Source organism: Oncorhynchus keta, chromosome 7, assembly GCF_023373465.1.
Source record: "Oncorhynchus keta strain PuntledgeMale-10-30-2019 chromosome 7, Oket_V2, whole genome shotgun sequence".
Lineage (NCBI taxonomy): Eukaryota > Metazoa > Chordata > Actinopteri > Salmoniformes > Salmonidae > Oncorhynchus > Oncorhynchus keta.
Genome location: NC_068427.1, coordinates 25846146 through 25867953, shown reverse-complemented (window position 1 = coordinate 25867953; position 21808 = coordinate 25846146). Strand labels below are relative to the sequence as shown.

The following is a 21808-nucleotide window of genomic DNA, read 5'->3' as shown; positions in this document are numbered from 1 at the left end:
CACAAACACACACCCACACACACTTTTAGAATGAGAGGAATTTCACCTCTTGGTCAAGGAAGAGTCAGCATTGTTTAAACATTGCTGTGAGTTTGAGTGGATCTGTCATGTCTTTGTGGATGTTACTCTGATGCTAAAACTAAATCATTGGTGGTATATGACACGCTTTAGGCTTCTAACATATATCTTCCAGCTGTTTGGCCAGCAGATGACCTGGGTTTGTGTATCTATGTGTGAGTGCCTATGTATACATACAGAGCAAGCATGTCTAGACAGTGCTCATAATGCAATTGCTCACCCTGTCCCTGGCTGTACATTTGTGTGCATTCTACAGAGGCTTGGCTGGGAAGCGTGTTTCTCCTGTGTGTGCATGTTTTTAGGATATTCCCGTTTTGTAAAGGTCTTTGACTTTGCTTTTGTGTTATTTTGCTAATATTTTACTCATTTCAGGAAACTAGACGTATGTCACACGTCTCTATTTCACAGGAGAGGAATTTTAATGTACACATGATTCTTTAAAAAAAATCCAAATGCATTTTTTGGGGGCAGAAATGCCATCTGGAACATGTGAACTTTCATTTGCCTTATTAACAAATGTGTATGCCATCTGTAAATATGAGTAAAATCATTAAATTACAAACCTAGTTGGTTTAGCCACGGAAAAAGGCAGTAACCTTCCCACCATGTCAGGATTGGCTGACATAATGGATGGGCTGGACATGCCGAGACATGAGTTCGGATTGGTCTGCCATGTAGCATGCTTCTGTCTATAACACGAGCTGCTTAGTATGTAGGCTTTAAAAAAATGTATAATGAAGAACTGCACAAGTGTTGCTCCTCCTCACTACTTTCTGGAAGACAGTCCTGCCATGCTGACTCTCTGACTCTGAAAATGAATCCGACAATGAGGAAATCCCTGGTTTTAGGTAAAAATTTTTAATTGAACCAGACATTGTAGAGTCTTCTGATGACAGTGACGGGGAAGCCAACAGTGTTGTTGTCACAGAAGAAGTGGGCCGAGTTTAGAAATCAGTTGAATGCCGGTGGATGATGGCTATGGAGAGGGCAACCGTGACAGAGAGGGAAATGTAAGATAGTCTAGCTAGCATTTTCAGATATTATATATTTGTAATTTTGTCAACGTCATTTTCATTGCCAGTTAAAGTGTTAGTGTTAGTTGGCTGGCTTGCTAGCTAATGTTATGTGTATGATCTGTGTGGTAATATTATTAATATCTCAGAAATCCATTTGCATTGCTAGTTACAGCCTAATGTTAGTTAACCAACTAGGTTCAATGTTAGTTGGCTATCTTTAGCTACCTGCAGATTCATGCATGGTGGCTAGCTATGACAATCAGTTTGTATTGATAGTAGTATGAGTTGGGATTATTGCTGTGTTCTAAACAATTGGGAAATCGCAGACTTCAGTGCAAACACAACAACTGGGAACTCGTTTCGAACGGTCATCCAACTCGGAATTCCAACTCGGGAACGTGGGCCTCTTTCTAGAGCCCCAACTTTATGACCTGAAGATCACTGATATCATGATTTGACCTTGTATTATTCCAAGTTCCCAGTTGTTTTGAAAGCACCATTAGGTTAATTGTTTAGCTTGCTAGCTACATGTCTAAACAAATGACTCCACTTCATCGGATGATTACATGACCCATCAAGTTAACCAGGTGTGGGTCAAAATCATCTAATAATTATAAATATTAATCTGGAAACATTCTATTTTTGATATTGCTACTGTGCAAAAATGCAAGTAAACGTTTAACTGTAGCATTTACATCTTATGTATCCTGTGCATGTGACAAACTTTGATTAGAATATAGGTGTCGATAAAACAAATCTGGAGTTTTTCCTTATTGAAGGCTACTACTTAAACCACTTTTAGTTTAGAAATCTTTGGTTGTTTACGACACTTAACTTATTAACTCTGTTTAGCACATGGCCTCACATGTGAATCCTTAATATGTGGGTGGGGCTAAGGCTTATGAGGGTGTTAACTATGCTGAATAGGTGTAGATAAGAAGAGCTCTCCAGTAGGTGTACCAAAACATTCAAGGACCTTTTTTTCAAAAGTGAAGTTACAAGTTTATCAACTTTCAAAGCAGAATTACTTTCCCATTGTTCCTCAACTGCATTGTATTACATACCATTTTGTAGTCTCTACTTTTATCCAATGTAAATCTGGAGGCTTTTATGTGTGTGTGTGTTTGTTTGTGTGTTCTGAAAGTGTGTGTGTAGTGTACCCATAACATCATGATACTTCATCACATTGTTTCCCTCTATCTGGCTTGTTTACCTGACAACAGCAAAACCACTACAAACTTCATTCACTTACTGTACCCCACCTGCTTCTCTTTCAACTCCTCAAGAATATTCAGAGATACAAGTCATTGATAGGTTGTTGTCTGCTTCGGGCTGAGAGAGAGCACAACTTTTTGATTGGTGAAGGATCAGTAGACCAGAAAGATAAAATGAGTCTGGACATCACACCCAGTCCTGCCTCCGTAAGTACTTGGGTAGTTTGTTTCCTTTGATGGTAAGTCTTTAGAGAACAGTGTGTGCGCAAGCAGCCAGAGCAGGAGTCAGTTTTACAGTTGCTCTCGGGGCAAGAGTGGACCCTGTAATGCTGAGTTAACACAAAGGTGGGGGCATTCCCACCTAACTGTCACTGCTGCTAACTACTGCCTCAACACACACTCCTCTCACACTGGAGGGTTTTAAGTCAATTTTACTAAAGCACTGCTACCTATTGTTACACTCAGTAAAAACTTGGTGCTGCTCTCTCAACATAGTTTAGGATACATTCTCTGGACACTAAAGATAAATGGGAAAATGGCCTGCTTAATTTTAATCTCCTTCCTGCTTAAATGAATCCGGTGCCTGTCTGCAGCATCTGGTTTGTGTCTGGATGGAGTAACTCTGTAACTCTGCATTGTTTCTTTCTGTCGTGGTGAATTCTGTATAGCAGCACATCCTGTTGGAGGTCATAAGTCGCTCTGGATAAGAGCGTCTGCTAAATGACTTAAATGTAAATGTAAATGATCTCTTTGACCTCAGAGCTGATCACCAGAGTTCCGACAGCTGTTGATGATTTTACAGTTGTGATTGCAGGCCTAAATCATTTAGGGCACATTTTTTGTGCGTGTTTTTGTGTCTTTGTCTGAGGAACCTTCTCTCAGATAAGATAAAAGGCAGTTTAACTGGTCTGTTGGGTTTAGGGGGTTCATTCCTTGACATCCCAACCCCTCTTCACTTTAAATACCACCATAAACTACCATCCCCTTTGAAAACCTCCCTTTTACATTTTTATTTATTTATTTATCTTTACCTTTATTTAACTAGGCAAGTCACTTAAGAACAAATTATTATTTACAATGACAGTCTAGGAACGGTGGGTTAACTGCCTTGTTCAGCGGCAGAACAACAGACTTTTACCTTGTCAGAGCAGGGATTCAATCTTGCAACCTTTCGGTTACAAGTCGAACGCTCTAACCACTAGGCTACCTGCCGCCCCTTCTCCTCTCCCTGGTTTAAAGGGTGAGTAGGATGAGGTTGTCCCCTAGACACTGGTCCAAAATCAGTTCTGCCTAATGGTTGGGATTTATAGGGGGTGAGCTGATATTAGATATGTGCCTAGGTGCAACTTCTACTCAGAGCTCTGTTAGATAATAGGGTAGCCCAGATTCCACTCCTCCAGATCCACCCACAATACTTGGGTTTACATACCCAGAATCCTCACTGGATTCTCTACCCAAACACAGCCTCAGTGGGATGCGCATGACACACAGGGTTACTATGGAGACAGCTCCCCTGCTGCACAGCACATCCACACACACACACACACACACACACACACACACACACACACACACACACACACACACACACACACACACACACACACAACAATGCACATCCCCATGGCTGTTTTTTAGATTGAAAACAAAAGGTGAATAGGATACAGTCAGCATGGGTCTGAGCTAAGATAACCCACAGGGACGTTGGAGGCATCTGATCTGATTCTCAAATCAAATCCCTGTAACTCAAGAGGGAAACACTGTGTGTGTGTTGGTGAGAGAAACTGTGTGTGAGAGACTGTCTTTGTGTACGAGCTTGTACGTGTGTGTGGCTTTGCTTCACTCGCACCCTGAATGCCAAACTGACAGACAATGGTAGAGAAGTCTGTTTGAAGAGTCTAATTATGAGTTAATTAGTTTCCTTTCCAATCTGGGGCTTAATACACAAAAAGGTAGCGATGGAGAGCAAGCTGTCATACAGAGCTATTAACGTGTGGGTTTGGATAATTATAGAAGACTGAAAGTTGGATTTATAGTGTTACATTAACTTCAGCAGCTGTCTGGAGTTTGTACGTACACGTGTGATGAGTGTGTGCACTCCTGGATTGCAGATGTGTGTGTCTCATTTAAAGGAAAGGTGTTTGTAAAACCTTAAACTGTTTTTGTTGTTGATGTTCTGTGTTTGTGAATGTATGGGGATAGTTCTATGTCCATCTCTTTGTCATGTTGTTGGCTGGTCTGATAGGGTTTAGGGCCCTGGGGAGCAGAGGGGGGCTTTTGCACAGGGAAGCAGGTGGCTATATGGAGTTAATGGACTGTGGGAAGGGGGCAGAGGGGGACACTTCAGATGGGACAGGACAGGGGGCAGAGTACGGTCTCTGTGTGTGAGACACTGTCTGTGTGCTACAGTAGATTTATTATATGGATGAGTGAGTTGGTCACAAACACTAAATTTTTAACCATGTCCATTATGGACAGAGGCGAGAGAGGAGCTGGGCGACTTTAGTCTTCCCCACCATCAACCTCATGAATGAATTATGGGTTGGGATGGGTAGAGACACTCAGAGAGGTTCCCCCTGGTGTTCTCGGCCTGGTCTGAGCAGCTGTGATGGGCGGCACACAGATGGGGTCATGTGTATGGTGGCCCAGGAGGGCCATGAATTAGAGCTAGTTGACATGAAGAGACCAGGACCTTACATGACACTGCACTAACATGAGAGGAGACTCCCCAAAGTGTAAGAATGAGCCAGCCCTGCCTCTGCAAGTGTATGACTGACTGACTGAGCAGTGCTTGATGTTCTTTGTACACTGCGGTCTCTGTTCTTGCTCAGAGGTTGGAACTTAGCCACTACACAACTGCTTAGCAAAACTCACCTTCTGAGCCTTTCTCCCCCTCTCTCTATACCCGTCTGCCCCCCTCCCCCCCTTTCCCTCTCTGCGCCCTCATGTTGAGATGAGGTAATAGCAGACATGATGGTCTGGTCTATCTCTCTCTCAGCCTGGTCTTGTTGGTGGCTGCAGGGCTAATTTTGACCTGCGAGAAGCAGGGGGAGGGAAGTACTGAGAATTGCTTAAGGGACAGAAATTACTGAGTTGAAACACACATGCCTTTTTCCCCTCAGTCTCTTTCCAGCCATTTCTCTTTCTGCCTTTATATTTTATCTCCTTTCGCTCTTTCTTTCTCATTTTCCCTCTCTCCTGTCTATTCCCTCTTTCCCCTCCTCCCTCTCTATTAGTCAGTGGTAAGGGCTGGTGGTCAGTCATCACAGTGCTCTGCCGGCCAGTCTTTTAACTGGTGTGTGATGGTGGGTAAATTACATAGAGGCTGTGCTGCTGGACTACTCTGCTGTGTGCCTTGAGTGCTTTGAAGCTGCCTGTAAAAACACCCTCTCAGCCCCAAACTGTCTACTGACTGTCTACTGACTGTCTACTGACTGTCTACTGACTGTCTACTGACTGTCTACTGACTGTCTACTGACTGACTGACTCTCCACTGTCTACTGACTGACTGACTGACTGACTGTCGACTGACTGACTGACTGTCGACTGACTGACTGTCGACTGACTGACTGACTGTCGACTGTTGACTGACTGACTGTCGACTGACTGACTGACTGTCGACTGACTGACTGACTGTCGACTGACTGACTGACTGTCGACTGACTGACTGACTGTCGACTGACTGGGCCGAGGAAGGCTGAGGGCAGAGATGGAGTCTGTTGCATTGTGATTGTTTGACCTCATAAACCCACAGAATGCCCATGTACAGTGTTGCCATAACTAGAGATGTCAATTAGGATAGGATTTTGAGAGGGTTAAAGTGGTATGAAAAAAAAAGTATGCGTGGATGCATTTAACTTCTTATGGGCAGGTGGGACGGTAGCGTCTAAAGTGACTTAGATTAGTGAGCGCATACAGTTTCATATTGGTCCCCTGTGGGAATTCAACCCACAGCCCTGGCATAGCAAGCGCCTTGCTCTGCCAACTGAGCCACACAGGACCAGTTCAATTCAGAGTCCTATAAAGGCTAAAGATGAGATCTCTCCCTTACTCTGACTCATACTGTATGTAGTGTGTGTCTGTCTGTTATAGTAGCTCTGAGAGAGAGGTCTGGCTGTCTGTTATACTGGCTCTGAGAGAGAGGTCTGTCTACATTATAGAGGTCGACCGATTAATCGGAATGGCCGATTAATTAGATTTCAAGTTTTCATAACAATCGCAAATCGGTATTTTTGGACACCAATTTGAACCATTTTTAAAATATTTTTTTTACACCTTTAATTAACTCGGCAAGTCAGTTAAGAACACATTTTTATTTTCAATGACTGCCTAGGAACGGTGGGTTAACTGCCTTGTTCAGGGGTAGAACGACAGATTTTTACCTTGTCAGCTCGGCCATTCAATCTTGCAACCTTACGGTTAAATAGTCCAACACTCTAACCACCTGCTTTACATTGCACTCCATGAGGATCCTGCCTGTTACGCGAATGGAGTAAGAAGCCAAGCTAAATTGCTAGCTAGCATTCACTTATCTTATAAAAAACAATCAATCATAATCACTAGTTGATGGTTGATGATATTACTAGTTTATCTAGTGTGTCCTGCGTTGCATATAATCAATGCGGTGCACATTCGCGAAAAAGGACTGTCGTTGCTCCAATGTACCTAACCATAAAGATCAATGCCTTTCTTAAAATCAATACACAAGTATAGATTTTTAAACCTGCGTATGAGTTAATATTGCCTGCTAACATGAATTTCTTTTAACTAGGGAAATGGTGTCACTTCTCTTGCAACAGAGTCGGGGTATAGGCAGCAGTTTGGGCCGCCTGGCTCGTTGCGATCTGTGTGAAGACTATTTCTTCCTAACAAAGACAGCCAACTTCGCCAAACGGGAGATGATTTAACAAAAGAGAAGAATTTGCGAAAAAAAAGCACAATTGTTGCACGAATGTACCTATCCATAAACATCAATGCCTTTCTTAAAATCAATATATAAAGTATATATTTTTAAACCTGCATATTTAGCTAAAAGAAATTCAGGTTATGAGGAAATATCAACCAGGTGAAATTGTGTCACTTCTCTTGCGTTTCACTGCACACAGAGTCAGGGTATATGCAACAGTTTGGGCCGCCTGGCTCGTTGTGAACTAATTTGCCAGAATTTTACGTAATTATGACATAACATTGAAGGTTGTGCAAAGTAACAGGAATATTTAGACTTATGGATGCCACCTGTTAGATAAAATACGGAACGGTTCTGTATTTCACTGAAAGAATAAACGTTTTGTTTTCGAAGTGATTGTTTACGGATTCTACCATACTAATGACCTAAGGCTCGTATTTCTGTGTGTTATTATGTTATAATTAAGTCTATGATTTGATAGAGCAGTCTGACTGAGCGATGGTAGGCACCAGCAGGCTCGTAAGCATTCATTCAAACAGCACTTTCGTGCGTTTGACAGCAGCTCTTCACAATGCTTCAAGCATTGCGCTGTTTATGACTTCAAGCCTATCAACTCCCGAGATTAGGCTGGTGTAACCGATTTGAAATGGCTAGCTAGTTAGCGGGGTGCGCGCTAATAGTGATTCAATCGGTGACGTCACTCGCTCTGAGACTTGGAGTAGTTCTTCCCCTTGCTCTGCAAGGACCGCGGCTTTTGTGGAGCGATGGGTAACGCTGCTTCGAGGGTGGCTGTTGTCGCTGTGTTCCTGGTTCGAGCCCAGGTAGGAGCGAGAAGAGGGACTGAAGCTTATACTGTTACACTGGCAATACTAAAGTGCCTATAAGAACATCCAAATAGTCAAAGCTATATGAAGTACAAATCGTCTAGAGAGAAATAGTCCTATAATTCCTATAATAACTACAACCTAAAACTTCTTACCTGGGAATATTGAAGACTCATGTTAAAAGGAACCACCAGTTCATATGTTCTGAGCAAGGAACTTAAACATGAGCTTTTTTACATGGCACATATTGCACTTTTACTTTCTTCTCCAACACTTGGTTGTTTCATTATTTATTTGAGGGTAAATTGATTTTATTGATGTATTATATTAAGTTAAAATAAGTGTTCATTCAGTATTGTTGTAATTGTCATTATTAAAAATACAGTAAAAAAATTGGGCGATTTGAATCAGTATCTTATTTTTTTTGGTCCTCCAATAATCGGTATCGGCGTTGAAAAATCATAATTCGGTCGACCTCTACTACATTACAGCTTCTCACAGAATAACACTGGTGAAAGGATCCCATCCAATCTATAATTAAAATAGATGTAATGTAAGAGCAGTATTAATATGAATCCAGGCCCATATTAATGTAATATGTAGAGAAATAGGCCTTACATCTGCAGTCCTCTGAAATGAATTGATGGCTAACAGGGTCCATTTCGTTCATATGAAAATGTGAATTGTCTGTCTGTCGAAATGGGTGATAATAAAGGGGCATGATGTTAATGGATTCCTTAGGGAGAGATTTAACCCGAGTCTAGAACGGGAAAACACACACAGTGAAGTATACTCAATGTGTTTCAGTGTGCCTCCATCATGTAGCACCGGTTTGTGACAAGAACTGCAACGTTGCTGGGTTTTTCCGCACTCAAAAGTTTCCCATGTGTATCATGAATGTTCCACCACCCAAAGGACATCCAGCCAACTTGTCACAACTGTGGGAAGTATTGGAATCAACATGCTATCGACACCTTGTAGAGTCCATACCAAGACAAATTTAGGTTGTTCCAAATGTTTGGTGTACTGCAATTGTCTTTCTCAAAAAAATGAACTCACTCAAGTAATCGAATACTATTAAAGATATTATATTCCCATCCGTAAGGCTGAGTACATTTATTTATTTATTTAAACTATATTCATAATCTATCCCCTTTTCAGTGCCTTTAGTTGCCTTACCTCCACACTTCTTACCCTTCAAAGTAGTGTGTTTGGTGGAGGAGTTGAGACAGGACTGGGATTGTCCTCTCCTCTACTCTGTAGTATGGCCCATATGGGGGAGCCAGCTGTGTGTTTGTAAATAGATCCACCTGGGCATTGGACCAGCCAGGCAGCGTTGGCATGTGCAGCGCTCAGCCCTTAGCATCCTGGGTATAATGAGGAATGAAGAGGGTAGGGAGGGAGGGAGAGGTAACAGGACTGTCTTATGTCTCCACTGATGCCAGCAGGATGACAAAAGATGGATGGCTTCAAATATGATAAGCTGTACCGTGTGTTTGTGTGTAACTCCCACCTTAGCAGGTGTGTGTAATTATCCTGTGAGGGTTGGAGTAAGCTGGCGGTGTGAGTGCTAACAGTACAGTGCTGTGAGATGATGCTGTTTTCCAGCCACAAATGATTGGATTAGTGTTTACCCCCCTCCACTTAGCATAATCCTCTTTACAGCTTCCTCTTTTGTGTGTGTGTGTGTGCGCGCATAAGTTGTTGTTTATGCCAAAAGCTTCCAAGTCCATTCCTCTATGACCCGCGTGACATTGACTGCCTGCCTTTCCAGGTGGCGACGGTGTTACAGTGAGAGACTGAAAGTGGGCTGTTGGTGGTAGAGAACGGGCTATAAAGGGCTTTAAATGAACGCTACCAGTACCAGGGGCATCGAGTGATAAAGACAGAGGCAGCCAGATGGAGGGTACAGAGGTGAAGAGGCAGCCAGATGGAGGGTACAGAGGTGAAGAGGCAGCCAGATGGAGGGTACAGAGGTGAAGAGGCAGCCAGATGGAGGGTACAGAGGTGAAGAGGCAGCCAGATGGAGGGTACAGAGGTGAAGAGGCAGCCAGATGGAGGATACAGAGGTGAAGAGGCAGCCAGATGGAGGATACAGAGGTGAAGAGGCAGCCAGATGGAGGGTACAGAGGTGAAGAGGCAGCCAGATGGAGGGTACAGAGGTGAAGAGGCAGCCAGATGGAGGGTACAGAGGTGAAGAGGCAGCCAGATGGAGGGTACAGAGGTGAAGCGGCAGCCAGATGGAGGGTACAGAGGGATTAGTTTGTAGGGATAGAGTGATCAGTTAGAGGTCTGGATGGGTTGGTATGTAGTTGTCAGCCTCTCAAAACAGCCTGCAGAGTGCTGTGTTGCTTTGAAGTCTCACAGAGCCTCTTAAATCCTGCCTGAAAAGATGCAGAGAACCGCGAGGCACAGAGGAGAGACAGGAATTTACTCCAAGAGAGAGGAAGGGAAGCGGGAGAGAGACTGGAGGGAGCGAGAAAGCGTAGAGGGGGAGAGGTTGGGTGTATGAGGAGAGGGAGAGTGTGATGAGAGAGAGGCGGGAGGAGAGAGAGCCTGACAGAAAGAAACTGAGAGTGAGGTGGGGGAGGTGAATAATGGTTTCAGTGCTCATACAATATGAGCAGTAGCAGCCTAATCATGTGGTGAGTAATGTATTGTTGGCAGTAATACTGGACCAGGGCAGCAGTAACATGAGCATCAGGGAATACAGCACCATGACTCTGAGCTCTGTGGTCAGACTGAATGGCACCCTGGTTACTAATGGTCTGGTATTATGTTAATATCTTCTCTTACTGACAAGACAACATAACCACAGAGAGTGGACGAGAGAGGACAGAATGAGAGTGGACGAGAGAGGACAGAATGAGAGTGGATGAGAGAGGACAGAATGAGAGTGGATGAGAGAGGACAGAATGAGAGTGGACGAGAGAGGACAGAATGAGAGTGGACGAGAGAGGACAGAATGAGAGTGGACGAGAGAGGACAGAATGAGAGTGGACGAGAGAGGACAGAATGAGAGTGGACGAGAGAGGACAGAAAGAGAGTGGACGAGAGAGGACAGAATGAGAGTGGACGAGAGAGGACAGAATGAGAGTGGATGAGAGAGGACAGAATGAGAGTGGATGAGAGAGGACAGAATGAGAGTGGACGAGAGAGGACAGAATGAGAGTGGACGAGAGAGGACAGAATGAGAGTGGACGAGAGAGGACAGAATGAGAGTGGACGAGAGAGGACAGAATGAGAGTGGACGAGAGAGGACAGAAAGAGAGAGGACAGAAAGAGAGTGGACAGAAAGAGAGTGGACGAGAGAGGACAGAAATTGAGTAGAAGAGAGAGCACAGAAAGAGTGAGGAAGGGAACTGATAAATGTAGTACGATGACAAGAACAACCTCCCAATATCAAACCAGTGAGTTATTCCACACATTAAATATCACACATTTAGTGCAGATAAAAACATCAGTATTTTGGCAAGATTGCTATTTTCCTGTAGGCCTCTCTCTTCTCTTTATCCCCCTGAGACGTTTTAGTGTGTTTAACTGTCCTGCCTGTGAGTTCATGGCCAGTTCTATCTTATTGTGGTCCATTGGAGAAGTGAAGCCTTGGAGTGATTCATTTTTATAATTTTTTTGTTCTCAAACACTGTTCTTATTGAATTGAAATCCCTTTTAACTGAGGCAGCCAAAAAACAAATCAGAGATTTGTAACGCTTTTATGAGCTCATGAGCAAAATGTGCCTCAAAATGGAAAAAAAGACAAAGGACCACAAAACAAAACCAAGAAGGATCGAAATATGAGGAAAAACACAATCTTACTCTCACACTATAGCACACGCACACACAGCATTTTCTCTCGTTTTGTTGACTCGCTGAGCACAGTCTGGATGCATTTGTTAATTTTTCAACTAAATATACAACTAGACTAACTAACTTTTATTATTTTCTGCACGCATGTGCAGACACACACACACACACACACACACACACACACACACACACACACACACACACACACACACCTGATCACTGACAGCTATGAGACAGCTTATAGGGAGGAGGTCAGAGACCTGGCAGTGTGTGTCAACCTCTCCCTCAATGTGAGCAAGACAAAAGGAGCTGATCATGGGGCGAACAGGCCAACAAACCAACAAACTATCATGGTCCAAACATGCCAATCAAGTCCTGACGGGGGCACGACAACACCTTTTGCCCCTCAGGAGACTGAAAAGATTTGGCATGGGTCCCCAGATCCTCAAAGTTCTACAGCTGCACCATCGAGAGCATCACAGCCTGGTATGGTAACTGCTCGGCATCCGACCGTAAGGCTCTACAGAGGGTAGTACATCACTGGGGCCAAGCTTCCTGTCATCCAGGACCTATATACTAGGCAGTGTCAGAGGAAGGCCTAAAAAAATTGTTAAAGACTCCAGTCACCCAAGTCATAGACTGTTCTCTCTGCTACCGCACGGCAAGCGGTATCGGAGCGCCAAAAGGCTTCTTAACAGCTTCTACACCCAAGCCATAAGACTGCTGATCAATTAATCAAATGGCCTCCCTGACTATTTACATTGACCCCCCTTTGTTTTTACACTGCTGCTTCTCGCTGTTTATAATCTATACATAGTCACTTTAGCCCTATCTACATGTCCAAATTACCTCGACGAACCTGTACCCCCTGCACATTGACTCGGTACCGGTACCCCCTATATATAGCCTCGTAATTGTTATTTTATTGTGTTTTATTTAATAAAGATTTTCTTAACTATTTCTTCAACTGCATTGTTGGTTCAGGGCTTGTAAGTAAGCATTTCGCTGTAAGGTCTACCTACACCTGTTCGGCGCATGTGACAAATAATAAAAAGTAACACAATAAAATAACAATATGAGGTTATATACAGGGGTAAAAATTAAATTTGATTTGATTTTGTCAAAGTCAGTCAACAGTGAAGGAAAAATGGGGAATGGGAGAGAAAGTTACTGCGAGAGAGTGATCAACGAGGAAGAGAGGATGTTGGAAGTTTAAATCTGTTGAAATATTAACGTACTTTGTTGTGCCTACAGACACAGCCTCTCTGTGAGGTCTCTGTGAAAGACACACACAGCTGTGTTCTGCAGTTGGTCATGTAGACCGGAAGCAGTGTCTAGTCTCCTTCTGTTTGGGATTGGTGTGTGCCTGCATGCTTTTGCCTGTGCTGCTGTGTATTGTCTGCTCTTCTTTCAAATGTCTGTTTTTTTTAACAGAGTCTGTGTGTACTGTGATCTCCCTCAGCTGAAACTGACCACAGGTGTTTCAATTGACATGAATATCCTCCACCAAGAACTAAAATAACAACCTTGCATGACCCCTGTCCTGTGTGTGTGTGATGTGCATGACCTCTCAGTTTCATGGCTCCTGGTCACAGAATTTTAACAGCCTGACACTGACCTCATATTTCATAATTCCCCACGGTCTCTCTTTCTGTAGTGTGTGTGTGTGACACTACAGGGCTGTTTCTTCAGGACACTGAGTGGACATGTCATGTTGACTCGGTTCCTCTTGGGAGAGTGCTGGATCTAAAGCTCCCAGGATGCTAAATGTTTTAACAGCAGTTTTGTAACCAATGTTCTTTGCCTCTTTCCCCTTTTCTCTCTCTCTCCCCCCTCCTCCCTCCCTCCCTCTCTCTCCCCCCTCCTCCTCCCTCCCTCTCTCGCCCAGCAGGTGTGAGCGTGGCACAGAGGGTAGTGACCGTTCAGAGCGGACCGCTGGTACGGACGGAGGGCAGTCACGTGACCATCTGGTGCAACGTGACCGGCTACAAGGAGGGCGTGGAGCAGGACTTTGAGTGGTCCATGTACCTGACCTCGGTGCCCGACCGCGAGATCCGCATTGTGAGCACGGCCCAGTCCAACTATGCGTACGCGGTGTACGCCCAGAGGGTCAACAGTAAGGAGATCTGGGTCGAGAGGCTGACCAGGGACTCAGCCCTGCTCCACATCACCAAGGTCCAGGCCAGAGACCAGGGGCTGTTTGAGTGTTACACCCCCAACACAGACGGACAATACCTCGGCTCCTACAGCGCCCGCACCAACCTCACCGGTGAGTCCATGTTACAACACAATACACCAAATGGCACCCTTTTCTCTGTACAGTGTACCACTTTTAAACTGGGCCTACATGGGGCATAATCACTAGCTGTTAGGATGTCTACATATGATACAGTGGTCTCCAACCCTGGTGTTTGAAAGCGACATGGCGTGGATGTTTTTGTTCTAGCCAAGCACCAACACATCTTATTCAACTAATCAATGTCTTGATTAGAAGACTGTATTGTTGAACAGAAGCCTGCACACCCTGTGGCTCTCCCAGGACCAGGGTAGATGAGGGTAGATGCGTACATACAGGGTAGATGAGGGTAGATGCGTACATACAGGGTAGATGAGGGTAGATGCATACATACAGGGTAGATGAGGGTAGATGCGTACATACAGGGTAGATGAGGGTAGATGAGGGTAGATGCGTACATACAGGGTAGATGAGGGTAGACGCGTACATTTGAGGGCAGGTGCGTACATACAGGGTAGATGAGGGTAGATGCGTACATTTGAGGGCAGGTGCGTACATACATGGTAGATGAGGGTAGATGCGTACATACAGGGTAGATTAGGGTAAATATGCATACATAGAGGGTAGATGAGGGTAGATATGTGTGCATAGAGGGTAGATATGTGTGCATAGAGGGTAGATATGTGTGCATAGAGGGTAGATATGTGTGCATAGAGGGTAGATATGTGTGCATAGAGGGTAGATATGTGTGCATAGAGGGTAGATATGTGTGCATAGAGGGTAGATATGTGTGCATAGAGGGTAGATATGTGTGCATAGAGGGTAGATATGTGTGCATAGAGGGTAGATATGTGTGCATAGAGGGTAGATATGTGTGCATGGAGGGTAGATATGTGTGCATGGAGGGTAGATATGTGTGCATGGAGGGTAGATATGTGTGCATGGAGGGTAGATATGTGTGCATGGAGGGTAGATATGTGTGCATGGAGGGTAGATATGTGTGCATGGAGGGTAGATATGTGTGCATAGAGGGTAGATATGTGTGCATAGAGGGTAGATATGTGTGCATAGAGGGTAGATATGTGTGCATAGAGGGTAGATATGTGTGCATAGAGGGTAGATATGTGTGCATAGAGGGTAGATATGTGTGCATGGAGGGTAGATATGTGTGCATGGAGGGTAGATATGTGTGCATGGAGGGTAGATATGCGTGCATGGAGGGTAGATATGCGTGCATGGAGGGTAGATATGCGTGCATGGAGGGTAGATATGCGTGCATGGAGGGTAGATATGCGTGCATGGAGGGTAGATATGCGTGCATGGAGGGTAGATATGCGTGCATGGAGGGTAGATATGCGTGCATAGAGGGCAGATATGCGTGCATGGCGGGTAGATATGCGTGCATGGCGGGTAGATATGCGTGCATGGAGGGTAGATATGCGTGCATGGAGGGTAGATATGCGTGCATGGAGGGTAGATATGCGTGCATGGAGGGTAGATATGCGTGCATAGAGGGCAGATATGCGTGCATAGAGGGCAGATATGCGTGCATAGAGGGCAGATGACGGTAGATCCGGATATACAGGGTAGATGAGCGTAGATCCGGATATACAGGGTAGATGAGCGTAGATCCGGATATACAGGGTAGATGAGCGTAGATCCGGATATACAGGGTAGATGAGCGTAGATCCGGGTATACAGGGTAGATCCGGATATACAGGGTAGATGAGGGTAGATGAGGGTACATCCGTACATACAGGGTAGATGAGGGTAGATACGTACATTGCTCAGGGCAGTTAACCCAAGGTGTACACTGAAGTTATTGCTTTGGCAATGGGGTCATATGGGAGGATAAGCCTAGTCATTGAGAATGTACGTGACTGGATCAGAGATCGGGAGGAAGTGTTCAGTGTCTCACAGTGTGCCACCTGTCTTGGGGCAAGACTTGCCCTGACCCATCTTTCTCTCACCACCCCCCCTCCTTTCCCCCGTGTCTGTCTGTCACCAGCATCAATTTCTCTGTGACACACAAACACACACATAGAAATCCACTCGAACATTCCCAACATTCAAAGCACAGCTGGTATGGGTGAGAATTCCACTCCCAGGTCAGAATCTGGTTCCCGTCATATCTTCATCTCTGAGGCTGGTGAACTTGCTCTGAGAGAGAGGTCAAAGTTCACGCCAAGTGCTCATGGGAGTAACCTATGTTAACCCACAGTATGTTAATAAACTCAGACGTCCTCTCACTGTCAATTGCGTTTATTTTCAGCAAACCTAACATGTGTAAATATTTGTATGAACATAGCAAGATTCAACAATTGAGACATAAACTGAAAAAGTTCCACAGACATGTGATGAACAGAAATGGAATAATGTGTCCCTGAACAAAGGGGGGTCAAAAGTAACAGTCAGTATTTGGTGTGGCCACCAGCTGCATTAAATACTGCAGTGTATCTCCTCCTCATGGACTGCACCAGATTTGCCAGTTCTTGCTGTGAGATGTTACCCCACTCTTCCACCAAGACACCTGCAAGTTCCTGGACATTTCTGGGGGGAATGGCCCTAGCCCTCACCCTCCGATCCAACAGGTCCCAGACCGGCTCAATGGAATTGAGATCCAGGCTCTTTACTGGCCAAAGCAGAACACTGACATTCCTGTTTTGCAGGAAATCACGCACAGAACGAGCAGTATGTCTGGTGGCATTGTCATGCTAGAGGGTCATGTCAGGATGAGCCTGCAGGAAGGGTACCACATGAGGGAGGAGGATGTCTTCCCTGTAACACACAGAGTTGAGACTGCCTGCAGTCCAATGATGCTGTGACACACCACCCCAGGCCATGACGGACCCTCCACCTTCAAATCGATCCCACTCCAGAGTACAGGCCTCGGTGTAATACTCATTCCTTCAACGATAAACGCGAATCCGACCATCACCCCTGGTGAGACAAAACCACGACTCGTCAGTGAAGATCACTTTTTGCCAGTCCTGTCTGGTCCAGCGATGGTGGGTTTTGTGCCCATAGGAGACATTGCCGGTTATGTCTTGCGAGGACCTGCCTTACAACAGGACTTACAAGCCCTCAGGCCTACAAGCCCTCAGTCCAGCCTATTGAGGACAGTCTGAGCACTGACGGAGGGATTGCACGTTCCTGGTGTAACTCTGGCAGTTGTTGTTGCCATCCTGTACCTGTCCCTCAAGTGTGATGTTCAGATGTACCGATCCTGTGGAGGGGTTGTTACAGGTGGTCTGCCACTGTGAGGACGATCAGCTATCCGTCCTGTCTCCCTGTATCACTGTCTTTGGCGTCTCACAGTACGGACATTGCAATTCCTCATGCCTCCTTGCAGCATGCCTAAGGGACGTTCACGCAGATGGGCAGGGACCCTGGGCATCTTTCTTTTGGTGTTTTTCAGAGTCAGTAGAAAGGCCTCTTTTAGTGTCCGAAGTTTTCAGAACAACTTTTCCACAGGTGCATGTTCATTAATTGTTTATGGTTCATTGAACAGGAAACAGTGTTTAAACCATTTACAATGAATATCTGCGACATTATTTTGATTTTTACTAATTATCTTGGAAAGACAGGGTCCTGAAACGGGACGTTTCTTTTTTTGCTGAGTTTAGCAGGGCGACGTTTATCGGCGTACACTTTTTTGGACGCCTTTAATCGTGCCTCCATTTCTTCACCACACAGAACTTCTTAAGCCACGTGTTTCCGCATGGACCCTTTTAAGCGTAGAACACAGCTACAGTTATGTGTGTGTGTGTGTGTGTGTGTGTGTTGAAGTCAGAAGTTTACATACACCTTAGCCAAATAGATTTAAAAACTCAGTTTTCACAATTCCTGACATTTAATCCTAGTAAAAAATCCCCTTAGGTCAGTTAGGATCGCCACTTTATTTGAATAATGTGAAATGTCAGAATAATAGTAGAGAGAATTTATTTCAGCTTTTCCTTTCACCACATTCCAGGTCGGTCAGAAGTTTACATGCATTCAATTAGTATTTGGTAGCATTGCTTTGACATTCTTTAACTTGGGTCAAATGTTTTGGGTAGCCTTCCACAAGCTTCCCACAATAAGTTGGGTGAATTTTGGCCCATTCCTCCTGACAGAGCTGGTGTAACTGAGTCAGGTTTGTAGGCCTCCTTGCTCGCACACGCTTTTTCAGTTCTGCCCACAACTTTTCTACAGGATTGAGATCAGAGCTTTGTGATGGCCACTCCAATACCTTGACTTTGTTGTCCTTAAGCCATTTTGCCACTACTTTGGAAGTATGCTTGGAGTCATTGTCCATTCGGAAGAACCATTTGCGACCAAGCTTTAACATCCTGACTGTCTTGCTGTTGCTTCAATATATCCACATCATTTTCCGTCCTCATGATGCCATCTATTATGTGAACATGGTGCTGTCACCCCCATTCTTCACAGTTGGGATGGTGATCTTTGGCTTGCAAGCCTCCCCCTTTTTCCTCCAAATATAACGATGGTCATTATGGCCAAACAGTTCTATTTTTTGTTTCATCAGACCAGAGGACATTTCTCCAAAAAGTGTGGTCTTTATCCCCATGTGCAGTTGCAAACCGTAGTCTGGCTTTTTTATGGCCGTTCTGGAGCAGTGGCTTCTTCTTTGCTGAGCGGCCATTCAGGTTATGTCGATATAGGACTTGTTTTACTGTGGATATAGATACTTTTGTACCTATTTCCTCCAGCATCTTCACAAGGTCCTTTGCTGCTGTTCTGGGATTGATTTGCACTTTTCGCAAATCAAGGAGACAGAACGCACCTCCTTCCTGAGCGGTTTGACGGCTGCGTGGTCACATGGTGTTTATACTTGCGTACTATTGTTTGTACAGCTGAACGTGGTACCTTTAGGTATTTGGAAATTGCTCCCAAGGATGAACCAGACAATTGTTTTTCTGAGGTCTTGGCTGATTTCTTTTGATTTTCCCATGATGTCAAGCAAAGAGGCACTGCGTTTGATGGTAGACATTGAAATACATCCACAGGTACACCTCCAATTGACTCAAATGATGTCAATTAACCTATCAGAAGCTTCTAACGCCATGACATCTTTTCCCAGCTGTTTAAAGGTAAACTTAGTGTATGTAAACTTCTGACCCACTGGAATTGTGATACATTGAATTATAAGTGAAATAATCTGTCTGTAAACAATTGTTGGAAAAATCACTTGTCATGCACAAAGTAGATGTCCTACCCACTTGCCAAAATATAGTTTGTTAACCAGAAATTTGTGGAGTGATTGAAAAACAAGTTTTAATTACTCCAACCTAAGTGTATGTAATCTTCAACTATATATGTGTGTGTGTGTGTGTGTGTGTGTGTGTGTGTGTGTGTGTGTGTGTGTATATAGATAACCCTTTTGCAGTTATTTTAGCACAGCTGAAAACCTTTGTGCTTATTAAATAAGCAATAAAACCTGCCTTTAGACTAGTTGAGTTTCTGGAGCATCAGCATTTGTGGGTTTATTTACAGGCTTAAAATGGCCAGAAACAAAGAACTTGTTTCTGAAACTCGTCAGTCTTGTTCTGAGAATTGATGGCTATTACATGCGAGAAGTTGTCAAGTAACTGATGATCTCGTATAACGCTGTGTACTACTCCCTTCACAGAACAGCGCAAACTGTCTCTAACCAGAATAGAAAGAGGAGTGGGAGGCCCCGGTGCACAACTGAGCAAGAGGACAAGTCCATTTGTGTCTAGTTTGAGAAACAGACGCCTCACAAGTCCTCAACTGGCAGCTTCATTAAATAGTACCCACAGAACACCAGTTTCAACAGTGAAGAGGCGACTCTGGGATGCTGGCCAGTGTCTGTGTTCTTTTGCCCATCTTAATCTTTGCTTTGTATTGGCCAGTCTGAGATATGGCTTTTTCTTTGCAACTCTGCCTAGAAGGACAGCATCCTGGAGTCGCCTCTTCACTGTTGACATTGAGACTGTTGTTTTGTGGGTACTATTTACTATTCAAGAACATTGTTAAGAGGGAGCGGCCTACTGAAACATTGGGAGAATTAATGTTACCGTGATGTTTGTTGTTTATGGTGAAATTACCATTAAAACATTCTGATGTAGGTCATTTTGTGTTTCTGTCCCTTCCAATTAAAGTATACCTGAAACTCAATGCACTGCTTTTTAAATGGAAAAATCTTTCTTTAGGGACAAATTTGAGCAAATTCAAAAATTGCGATTAATAGCTATTTAACTAATGCCGTTAACTCTACAAAGTATTTGAATGGTTTGACAGCCCTAGTTAATAGTCATACCATATGGCACTGTGAGAGTTGATCAAGTGTTGTCGGTGTGCCATTCTAGTTTTTAGTTTGTCACTCTGTTCGTCTCGTGTAGTAGACACAGATCGGTAGTTAATCAGAGTTTCATTCATTTCTGAGGGAAAGCTTGATGGAAAGAGATGTTTGGTGGAGCCGGGGCACAAAGGTCCCTGTAGTAAATGTAGTCTATTGGTGGCATTACAACAGTATGTGCTCTGTTTTGAATGTAGGGCAAGGCTCAGGCGTAAAGCACAGCAAAATGGTGTTGCTGGTGGCATACTGCATTTATAGACTGTGTATGCATGTCTAGGTGTTGAGGGACTGCTTTATATGAGCCCCTCTCTGTCTCTAACCTCTTAACCCAGTTCCCCATAGTCGGGGGCATGTTTCAGGGGTCTTCTCTGCTCTCTAGGCTACCCTGGGGCGGCAGGGTAGCCTAGTGGTTAGAGCGTTGGACTAGTAACCGGAAGGTTGCGAGTTCAAACCCCCGACCTGACAAGGTACAAATCTGTCTGTCGTTCAGCCCCTGAACAGGCAGTTAACCCACTGTTCCCAGGCCGCCATTGAAAATAAGAATGTGTTCTTAACTGACTTGCCAGGTTAAATAAAGGTAAAATTAAAATTAAATCTCTCTCTCTTCCCTCCATACCCCCAGCCACCTCTCTCAGCAGCTGCACGCATGCGGACACTCAATACCCTGTCCTTCCTTCAATTCATCACACTCCTTAATTATCTCTCGCTGTGTGTATCAGCGCTTTCTCTTTCTCTCAATTCAATTAAATTCAAGGGGATTTATTGGCATGGGAAACGTGTTAACATTGCCAAAGCAAGTGAGGAAGAATTTTTATTGTTTATTTCACTTTTGTATATTAACAGTACACATTACACATACAGAAGTTTCAAAACAATAAAGACGTTACAAATGTCATGTGTATATATATATATATATATATACACACACACACACTGCTCAAAAAAATAAAGGGAACACTAAAATAACACATCCTAAATCTGAATGAATGAAATATTCTTATGAAATACTTTTTTCTTTACATAGTTGAATGTGCTGACAACAAAATCAACCCATGGAGGTCTGGATTTGGAGTCACACTCAAAATTTAAGTGGAAAACCACACTACAGGCTGATCCAACTTTGATGTAATGTCCTTAAAACAAGTCAAAATGAGGCTCAGTAGTGTGTGTGGCCTCCACGTGCCTGTATGACCTCCCTACAACGCCTGGGCATGCTCCTGATGAGGTGGCGGATGGTCTCCTGAGGGATCTCCTCCCAGACCTGGACTAAAGCATCCGCCAACTCCTGGACAGTCTGTGGTGCAATGTGGCGTTGGTGGATGGAGCGAGACATGATGTCCCAGATGTGCTCAATTGGATTCAGGTCTGGGGAACGGGCGGGTCAGTCCATAGCATAAATGCCTTC

General features: G+C 44.3%; 1 protein-coding gene across 3 annotated transcripts in view; it reads left to right on the top strand.

The window, feature by feature from the left end:
- Positions 1–21808, top strand: part of LOC118386209 (immunoglobulin superfamily member 3) — a 145149-nt gene that overhangs the window by 34071 nt on the left and 89270 nt on the right. For 2 of the 3 annotated variants that reach the window (XM_035773752.2, XM_035773751.2), the window contains exon 2: positions 13737–14114. In XM_035773752.2, the coding sequence (XP_035629645.2) occupies positions 13737–14114 (378 nt within the window). Of the gene's footprint in view, positions 1–13733; positions 14115–21808 lie in introns of all 3 variants that reach the window. The other variant, XM_035773750.2, reaches the window with a different exon arrangement.